General features: G+C 39.0%; 1 protein-coding gene across 4 annotated transcripts in view; it reads left to right on the top strand.

Annotated features, from left to right (window-relative positions):
• The first annotated feature begins 14 nt into the window (after window positions 1–14).
• TECPR2 (tectonin beta-propeller repeat containing 2) overlaps window positions 15–10,167 on the top strand; it is a 43,839-nt gene continuing 33,686 nt past the window's right edge. For 2 of the 4 annotated variants that reach the window (XR_001873573.1, XM_017807436.1), the window contains exons 1-8: window positions 18–62; window positions 1,735–1,886; window positions 4,969–5,253; window positions 5,367–5,495; window positions 5,903–6,034; window positions 6,972–7,129; window positions 8,221–8,533; window positions 9,342–9,474. Coding sequence is in view for 2 of the 4 variants with exons in the window: in XM_017807436.1 (XP_017662925.1) it covers window positions 5,035–5,253; window positions 5,367–5,495; window positions 5,903–6,034; window positions 6,972–7,129; window positions 8,221–8,533; window positions 9,342–9,474 (1,084 nt within the window). In the remaining 2 variants the exon portion in view is untranslated. Of the gene's footprint in view, window positions 63–1,734; window positions 1,887–4,968; window positions 5,254–5,366; window positions 5,496–5,902; window positions 6,035–6,971; window positions 7,130–8,220; window positions 8,534–9,341; window positions 9,475–10,167 lie in introns of all 4 variants that reach the window. The other 2 variants (XR_001873574.1, XM_017807437.1) reach the window with 2 other exon arrangements.

Raw genomic sequence — 10,167 nt, 5'->3', positions numbered from 1 at the left:
GGGGCCCGGGCAGCGCCGCTCCCGCCGCCCCTCCGTGACGGGCCGCCCCGCGCTCCGGAGCGGTGAGTGCAGCCGAGCCTGGCGGGACGGCCGGGGGGCTGCCCGGCTGTCGCTGCCCTCCCCGGGCGCCGCCAGCGGGGCCTGCCGCGGCCGCCTGTTGCGGGCGGTGCTCCCGGCCGGCCCCCGGGGCTCGGGCAGCGCCGGGTGAGGGGGCTCGGGGCGGGGGCTCGGCGGCTGTTCCCGCTGCTCGAGGGGCTGCGCCGCCCGCCCCTTCCCGGAGCGCTGGGTCTGGGCGGTAAATCCGGCGTAAGCCGAGGTAAAGCCGGCGGGAAGGCGAGGCGGCCCCGCAGGTGTCCGGCCGGGAGCCCCCGGCTCTGTCCCTGTCCCCTGGCAGGAGCTGCGGCCCCGCAGGGGGCGAGGAGGCACCTGTTGGAAAGGAGTGGTTTGGAACATCTGTCGGAATACGGTCGTGCGTCTAAGGAAGGGAGGTTAAGATAAAGTGTAATAATGGCTTCAAACTGAAAGAGGGCAGGCATATATATTAGATATATAATAGACATTAGGTATATGCATGGTATTAAGAAGATGGATATATGTATGATATTAGGAAGAAATTCTTTATTGCGAGGGTGGAACGGGTTGCTCAGGGAAGCTGTGGATGCCCCATCCCTGGAAGTGTTCAGGGCCAGCTTAAATGGGGCTTTGAGCAACCTGGTCCTAGTGGAAGGTGTCCCTGCCCATGGCAGGGGGGTTGGAACTGGGTGATCTTTTAAGGTCCCTTCCAACCCAAACCTTCTAGGATTCTATGAAGGATTCCTAGGGAAGATGAGTGTACTCATCAGCATGAGTACAGCCAGGCTTCCCTGGCTTCTCTCAGCATACTGGGATGCACAGTGACACTGGATTCTACTTCTTCTATCCTTTCCATCTCTTTTGTCTAGATTTGTTCGTTGGTTTTACAGTCTTATTTTTTATTATTTCAAAGAGAAACTAAACAAACCTCATTGGAGCCAAAAATTCATGTAAAGCAAAGTGTGTGTTAATCAGGTAACCGTGACCTGTGTGCTGCTGGTCATTTGCCTGAGCACAGGACACAAGAAATCAGAGCTCCTTCGGGGGTGTGTGCATCTGTGTTCTCCCCTCTACTTGGCAGCAGTTTGCTGTAAAAACCTCTGGTGATATGGCACTCAGGTACCCTGCTCTGGAGCTAAAGGTGTGAGAAGTATTAGAAAAGAAAACAGCTTTCCTCTTTAGTTGGCAGGATCTAGTTGAGAACAGAGGCTGTTGTGTTTAGCTGTGGTCATAGATATGAATTTGTCTATGCTCTGAAGAACTTAAATGTGAGTTTTTATGCCACAGATTAAAAAAAAATCAAACGGAGCTACTGTCCCTCTTGTACAAACAGGACACTTGGGCTCAGAGAAATGCAGTGACAGCTTTAGCTTCCCGCAGTCCATCTGTGGCATACCCTGGCACTGAACTTTTAACCACTGCCTGTCTGCTGAACCAGGGGATTATCTCTCTCTTTAGTTGCCTCTGTTAGGCAGCACTGAACCTTATTCCTGTTTCTGAGACCAGAGAAAATAAAATTAAAAAGTCTGCTTTTCAGAACATAGCCTTGAATGCAGTATTTGAAAGCGTGTTGTGAACTTTGTGAAATGAGAAGGAAGAAGGACTGTCTCCCTGGTGGTTGTTTTTGATGTGGTATTTTTCTCCACTTTATCTCTGCTGCAGGACAGCTGCTTAGCACAAGCTGATTTGCCCTGTACGGCTGTTATGTACTTCAGAATAGCTGTGGCTGAGTGAACAGAGGGAACATACACATCCAGCTCCAAAATCTACCTGAGAAAATAGATTATATCCCCTGTTTGCCTTGGATTGATGAGGTAGGAAAAACAGATAACAATTAATCCTAAAACTGTTAATAAAGAGGAAGAGAGTACATGTGATGCACAACTGTCATTAGAGGATATTGAAGACTTTAGAATCAAAAGCAGAGAATTGTGGCATTTGTGCAGGTGTTTTGAATGTGTAGGCCACATGGGAAATTTTCTAGTCCCTTGTACATTTGTTTTGTATACATGAAATTACTTAATTACTAGTATTTTTAGTGAAGTCATGGGTTTGAGCTTTTAGTTACGTGTTTTTACACAAGCAGTGCAAGTGTTCTGTTAGTCTGTAAAAACACTCAAGATGAAACTAATTTGTGTATGATGGCAAGAAATTATAGTTTATGAATAAATTTTTACATTTTTTGATTTTACAGGGTGAATGGATTATAGAGAAAAAAAAGTGAATTTCATTTTATTACAATTTTGTCATCAGAGAATATTGAAAAAAGATTATATATTATATGAAGAGTGAGAACCCTAACCTAACAGCAGTTTTTAAACTTAACTTAGTATGTGACAAGAAATAATTTCTCCCCTTGTTTTCTGTTGGTGGGAAGGAAAACTCTACCAAATTTTCCCTTTCTTTAATCTTTTTTTTTTTTTTTTAATTGAATGTAAACTTACAAAACATGCATCAGATTGCAGATAGAGTTGTTGTAGAGGAAAGAGTAATAGTCTTTTTGTTGATAATACAAATGAGCATATTTCCGTAGTTTGTAAAGAATTACAAAGTTTTTAATGGTTTAGCTGAGCTGGAAGGGGAAGTGATGGAAACAGAGAGGATAAATTCTGAAGACTTGGAAGGTCCTTTGGCAACTGGGGAGTATGAGGTGGCTCCAGCTACAAGAGCAGCTTCAGATGCTGACGGATGTGAATTGTAGGAGTCGCAAAGGGGACTTGAAAAACAAAATACGTGAAATTCATGAGACAGTAGCTGGGTAGTGGTGGAAGTTGGACTAGACAGAGGAAGATTTGTACATGTGAGATTCAGGACTGGATTTTATTCTATCTGAAAAAAGGGGAAAAAAAAGAATAAAAGACCATGAACTAGCAAAATTACTAAACTTGCAAAACAGCCTATTTAGAACAGCAAATGGGAGACTTTAGCAGTGGGTTCTCTTTTTATTTAGTTGACTGTTGATAGAAAGTAGTAAGTGCTGAAGGAACAGGCAGGAAACCTAAAATAGTGCATGGAAAATAGATGCTATGTGAAAACATTTTGAAAGAGTTGTGATGCACTGGGGTTATCTGTTAACCTACAAAACAACTCTGAAAGGAACTCTTCATTCAGAAATACTTTGGACGCATAAATCAGCAAATCTTTGTGACATTTTTGAAATAGGTGTCGTGAGAGGTTAGTAAACACTAAAGGGGAGTAGAATTGATTTCTAAGCTCTAGCAACCAGTAAAATTTATCACAATTAAGAACATCTAGTAACTGGTGCTAGCTTAGTTACTGGCAGTTTTTGTAACAGATAAAATATGAGCCCAGTAACCAATCTTTATTCCTGCAGTCTTGTCTGACATGGGCTTGCATGGGTAATGCCATGCAAACAATCCCTTTGGATTTAGTGGAATTGTATGTTGATAGCAAGGGCCCAAAGCGAGTGTGCTGAATCCTCTTGCACAATAACTGAAATAGTTTGAAAATTGAGACATCTGAGCTTTTTGCAGTAATGGAGATATGAAACTAGAGCAGGTTTTTTTTTTTCTAATTTTGTTGATATTCACTGTAAGCAATGTGTGAAACTGCCAAACAAATGCCATTTTCCATCCTTAGAGAACTTAAAACTAGGCACAATAGGACATATCACAAATTACAGTAGGGATACTTCATGGAATAATTTTAAGTATTTAGAAGCATTTCTAGTGTCAGTTAGTAGACTTCTGTTTTTCGTTTCTCTAAGGAAGTTATAAGTTTGCTGAAGCTAAAGAAAATCTTCAACGTTAAGACTGTAAACAACCATAAAAAACTTTTGTCTTTACAGAAGTTCAAAATTCTTGTCTTGGAAAACTGCAGGTATTTTTGGCAGATTCTAAACAATTCTGTTGATTGGTCTTGCTCATAGCAAAATAAAATTCTAGAAGTGAAGGTTTCTTTTCTTTTCTGTATTTCAAAGTCATCCGTGAGGAGAACTGCTGCAAAATGTTCTTGTCAAGGTTGTTGCAACGAGAAAAATTCTGGGTTTAAATAAATATTTTGAATATTTTTAAGTTTGTCATGGTCATAGCAGCTTTTTCTGAAGAAACCAGTATGTTATTGCTGTGATGAGGGATGGCTACATTTTTTTTCTCCTCAAAGAAGGCAAACAGACTCTCTGTTTCTGTTATTCTTAGATATTGTCCTCTAAGTATATTTACAGTGTCACTCACAAGCATGAAATTATTTGCTTATCCATAAAAGAAAACATGGACATATGGTACTTTTTTTTTCTGTTTGCTCCTTATCTTTCTAAATACAGTTGCTACACGGATATTTTCCTGGGTCTGTCAAAATGGAATTTCTTCCATTTTTGCTTTGCCCCTTTCCTACCACATTATTTTTATGTTTTGGTTATTTGATTATATAGCAGATGTAGCTTTAAGTGAATTGTTTCTCAGCCATGTTTTTTCTTGGGCTGTGGAGCACAAATACAAAAGTTTGCTGCTTTGATCTTACAGCGCTGTCTGACACAGTCAATGTCCCATGCTCTTGGCACTGGTTGGATTGAGGGTAGAAGTTGCAGGTAGATGAAGAAATATATCACATGGGTTGTTCCATCCCAGAGGCCTTGTGGTTCTTTCACTAGGCAGAGGAGAAGAAATACTGCATTTGAATTCAACTTTGACAAGCTTACAGCTGCTAGAAAAAGTGGTTATCCCATATTTAGTGGTTACCATGCATCCTTAGATGTTCTGAGAAATACACCTAATTGTTAAAAAGAAAGTTCTTCTAAGAATAACTACGTTCACTACGAGAGTTTAGCTTGCTTTTCCTTTATAAAAAGCAAAAAGTGAGAATTTTTTAGTCCCTACTTGCTAAATGGTGGCTCTCTGTTAACAAGTAAATGACATGTATTTTGCTTTTGCCTTTCAGATTTCCTTATGTGGTCGAGTAGATGTGTTTATTTCAGCCTTAAAATTGCTGGTGCAAATCCTTGCTATGGCATCTGTGGCTTCACCGGTTATATTTAAGGAATTTTGTCCCTTATATTATCTCCTCAATGCCATTCCTACAAAGATCCAAAAAGGCTTTCGTTCTATTGTGGTGTATCTCACAGCACTTGATACCAATGGAGACTACATTGCTGTGGGGAGCAGCATTGGGATGCTTTATCTCTACTGCAGACAATTAAACCAGATGAAAAAATACAATTTTGAGGTAAATACCAACTTTTACTGTTATCTCTTTTGATGAAGCTAAATTGCTCAGAATTGATCTCCTGTTTGTGTCTCATTAACTTTGTGAGTTCTTGGTATGGTTTGTTTCAACAGGGGAAGTGTGAATCTATTACTTTTGTAAAGCTGCTGAGTTGTTTTGATGATCTGGTTGCTGTTGGTACAGCCTCAGGTCGGGTTGCAGTTTTTCAGCTTGTGTCTTCATTACCTGGAAGAAACAAACAGGTAAATCTTTGCATTTGGCTAAACTTCTGTGAGGTTTAGTATAGCCAATCCTAGTAGAGTGTTACTGTGATTCTTTGTAATAGTGAAACACAGCAAGTTTTGCCTGATTAAGTATCTGTGAATATGTTTTAGGCTTCATATGTTAAGCTTAAATGTAAGCATGCTTTACATTAAAAACATGTATTTAATCAAATATGCTTTTGAGAGATTTCTCCTGTGTAATAACTGATCAATTCAGTGGTGGGGTTTTTGGATTTGTCTTTAGGTTTTTTGTGCTAAATAAACATTAGAATGACCTCCACTTTTGTACTTGATCTCCATTTAAATCAGGCAAGAGCCACTGAATAGACTTTGTGTCTCCATTTCTCTTCACCTCATTCCTGCATTGCTTTGGTATTGTTTCACAGCTCCGGAGATTTGATGTTGCTGGCATCCACAAAAGTAGCATTACAGCTTTGGCTTGGAGTCCCAATGGAATGAAATTATTCTCTGGAGATGACAAAGGAAAGATTGTCTACTCTGCCCTAGACCTAGACCAGGTGAACATTTGTTGTAGAGACCTTAATTCACATTTACATTTTCCTAAAAGAATGCTTGTGTGTTTACATATCTAGCAGTTAGGTAATTGCTTAGTGTGGTGTATTTAACTGGATGGCTTTATTGGTATGTGTACACTTGGCAAAGTGTGTGCACACCCACATGACAACCGCTGGATATCCTTCACAACTGCCTTACCTTTTGTAAAAAGTAATTATATATTAAAAGAAGTAGTGATCCTTCTCTTTTTTCAAATTTCTGTCTGAATAACTACCGTATCTTCCTTCAGCATTCAGCCAGTACTTTCTCTTTTGTTTTGAAAGGGTACTTTTGAAGGATGTGACTTTATAGATGAGGTCATTTTCCCAGAATTGTTCAGCATCTGAGTCTGGAGTGTAGAATGAAACTAATATTTGGGTGCTGGTGGCCTCACATACATGTTACCAGTGAATGGGATTTTTCTAACATCTTGTTTATTATACAGAGCTGGGACGTCAACAAAACAAATGCTAATTTGAATTTCTGTATGGGAGAAACATTTAGACAACATCTATCCTAATTTATCTGTGACTGTCCCTCGTGTGCTTTGACAGAAGGGTTTACATTGCCAAATGTAATGATCGTCTCAGCACTGTATGACCCGGCAGTGGAAGAAAACGTGTCCTGGAGCTTCCATTGATTTCAAGTGAAATGTGTTGGCTAATATTCCAAGAGAAATTGAATTTCATGGTGTGCCACTGTGGCATACACAATCTCCCTCCCTCTTGCCTACATAAATGAACTCCACGTTTTAATATTAATTGAACTTTGGGCAACCAGAGTTCAAAAGCTTTTGTTTGTTTGTTTTCTCTTGGGCTTATAAATTTCTTCTGAGTGTTAATTACTACCTTGTATTTTTAGGAAGGTTTGACTCTTGTTAATTGTATGTGTCTTCTAAAGGGTATTTGCAACTCCAGCCTTGTATTGGAAGAGCCATCTTCGATTGTCCAGTTGGATTACAACCAGAAGGTGCTGCTTGTCTCTACTTTACAACGCACTCTGCTTTTTTACACAGAAGAGAAATCCGTCAACCAAGTTGGAACACAGCCCAGAAAAAAGTAACCCTCATAAAATCTTGATGCAGGCACATCTATTAATGCTAGCATTTCAGAGTGGATTACAGAGAGAGTGATCTAAGCAGTGAAATTAATACAACGCAGCAGACTGCTCATACAAAGTTAGTTACAGTAGCTCTGTGTGATCAAGCATGAAGTGACAGTTCTACCTGTTTAGAGAGTACGTGTTTGCAAATATGTGACAGTCGTATTTTCAAGGCACTATTACACAAAAATATTTTAAGATGTTTTCTCATGGTTTAAACTGAAATCACTGCCAGACTTCCTCTGCTGTCCCTCTTGGTTTACTGTGACTTGGTGTGAGCGAGCATTGTAATCAGGTTTGTCTAATGGGTGATTAAATATTTGATGCTAAAAGCAAGTCAGCATCCCAATTTTTCTTATACACTGAAGTGAATTAAAAGGGAAAATGTATAGAAAGCACTTAATTTGACTTGAAAACTAGGAACTTGTGTGGCTTTGACATCTTCTATTGTGTAATCTCTCTTGGATATGAAGGAAGAGGGAACCCAGTCCTAGAACAGCATGACTGACTATATCTGTAAGTAGAGGACATTGACCCTTGAAAGAAGGTCCCTGATGTATCTGTCCAGGGGTTTGAATAGTAAGAGGGTTTTCCTGGGCGACAGTAATGCTGTTTCTGTGTATGAGAGATGAAGGTTTCAGCAGCTGAGTTCTGTTCCATGCTTCTTGCAACCAGAGGTTATCAGTTTCTTAGCGTTGTTTGGTAGTATTTTGCTTGGTTTTTATTCTGGGAGAGGGATGATGCATAGTAAGCTCTTTCTGAGATGGACATAGTGCCATTAAGGCTATGAAGCTTATTAGGAAGAGGCATTTAATTTGCTTAATTGATGTAGTGTCTAACATGCAAAGCTGAGGGGAAACTGCTGTTATTTGAAAGCACTGCTCTTGTCTTACTGTATCTAAATTTGTACTTTGGACATTTGATTGAATATTTTAATCAAAGCACTTTTCTTTTTGATAATTTACGGTTGTAAATTTGTACCATTAGTTTTAAAAATTGTTTCTAAGTTACGTATCTAGCTTTTAAAATAAATTCTTTTGCATTTTAGCACTGGCAAGTTTGGAGCATGTTTTATACCTGGCCTGTGTAAACAAAGTGACCTGACACTATTTGCTGCCAGACCTGGGCTTCGTCTCTGGAAGTCTGATGTTCACGGAACTGTTCAGGCCACATTCATATTAAAAGATGTATTTGCTGGAGGGATAAAAACTTTTGAACTGTATCCTCGTTTGGAACCACCTGACAGAGGAAGTTACAGCTCTCCAGAGAAACACCTTGGGCTTGTTTCGTGCTTTTTCCGAGAAGGATGGGTGCTGACCTGGAATGAATACAGCATCTACTTGCTAGACACTGTGAACCAGGTAGATAAACCTTGTGGGTGCATGTTTTATTTCTTTCTTGTTTTTGTTCATAATGTGCCATGAGACAACTGTTTGGGTTATCCATTATACTACTGTGGTTTAACTGCTTACTTAAAATGACCAAAAAAAGACTTTATTCTCTCCCGTTTTAAGTTGTTATTGCAATGATACACCCACAAACTAGCTCGATATGTTATATATAAAAACTACATTTATTTAAAGCTTTCAGTTGAGGTGTTAATGTCATAATCAATTCTGATGCTTAGCAAAGCATCTAGAAATCTAAAATCTAGTAATTAATGCAAAAGGATTTTTTATGCTTATAAAATATGCTTGAAACTATTTATTTTTTCCCTTCTACTACCGTTGGTGTCTGCAAAAAAATAAGTACTACACTTTATTTGGTGTAGAGTGAGGTGTTGTTTATTTTGTCTTATTGAAAGTGCATATGGAAGGGAATACAAGCTAGTATCTTTTTGTCTACATGTATTAGACATTTGTACTATGGCATTCTTCTGCCAACAAATTGTGTACCGTTGAAGTTGTTATATTGTTGCTGCTAGCTGGGTGAAGAAAGTGAATATATCTGTGGAATTGAAATTAGTATAAAAATTAGTTACATTGTGATTAAAGGGCTCTTTCCTGTTGCTTTTTTCTATTTTCTTTCTTTTTGCTAAGATAAAAATCTTTATCCTGTTAACTGCATACGTTGATTAAAATCCAGTGAACAGTTTTGTTGAGTACCATGTTTTGCAAACAGTGTGGTTATCTGATGCCAATTATTTGTTTCTGTGTTGACTCTTTATAGGCTTTGATTGGTGGCTTGGAAGGATATGGTGATATTGTGTCTGTGTCCTGTACCAACAATGAGATTTTTCTCTTAAAGGGAGATAGAGACATAATAAGAATCTCAAGTAGACCTGAAGGACTGTCATCAATAGGTTTGTATAGATTAGTAAGCTTTAGTATGTACCTTATGGAACATGGTGCTTAGGTACTTTTTTAATATAAACCCAAAAAACCAAAACCAACAAAAACAACCCAAAACAAAACAAACCCGCACAAAACTCTTCAGATTATTGCAAAAACCTACCAGGTTCTGTAGAGTTGCTTATCTCTTTTAACAGATTATATTTAGAAATCTGGTTTATCTGCTTATCTGTTGTTTTGGCTGTAGTGAGAATGGGGGCATTAAGAAATTAAATATGATTCCCTTTTTTTGAGAATGGATCAGCATTATCCTAATGAGGAATCTCTAATCTGTGCATTTGAGACCTTATTCTGAACCACGACACCAAAGCAGTTTGGATTCCTGATCATGGTTATCCCTTTACTGGTCAGTCTCAATAGCTGAATTGTTGATTCCATGCCACCTGTCACCACCCACATTCTGGAGAAAATCTCAGCCTTCCTCACAATGAAAAAGAAAGAACTGACAAATAAACCCAAAGAATGCTCGCTAAAATTCCAAAAAGAATTTGAGAGCTTATTTTCATATTTGTTGCCATCTAAGTTCAGCGTTTATGTTACTAGAACTCTCTAGAAGGGACTACTAGTGCATTTAAAACACTCCATGTTAGCTTTGTTTTAGCAAAATGCTAGTAAATATGCAATGAAGTCTCATTGAATGCTGG

The sequence above is a fragment of the Lepidothrix coronata genome, unplaced genomic scaffold (assembly GCF_001604755.1).
Source record: "Lepidothrix coronata isolate B3197 unplaced genomic scaffold, Lepidothrix_coronata-1.0 Scaffold19, whole genome shotgun sequence".
Lineage (NCBI taxonomy): Eukaryota > Metazoa > Chordata > Aves > Passeriformes > Pipridae > Lepidothrix > Lepidothrix coronata.
The sequence above is the reverse complement of the archived record's forward strand: the minus strand, read 5'-3'. Positions and strand labels throughout refer to the sequence as shown.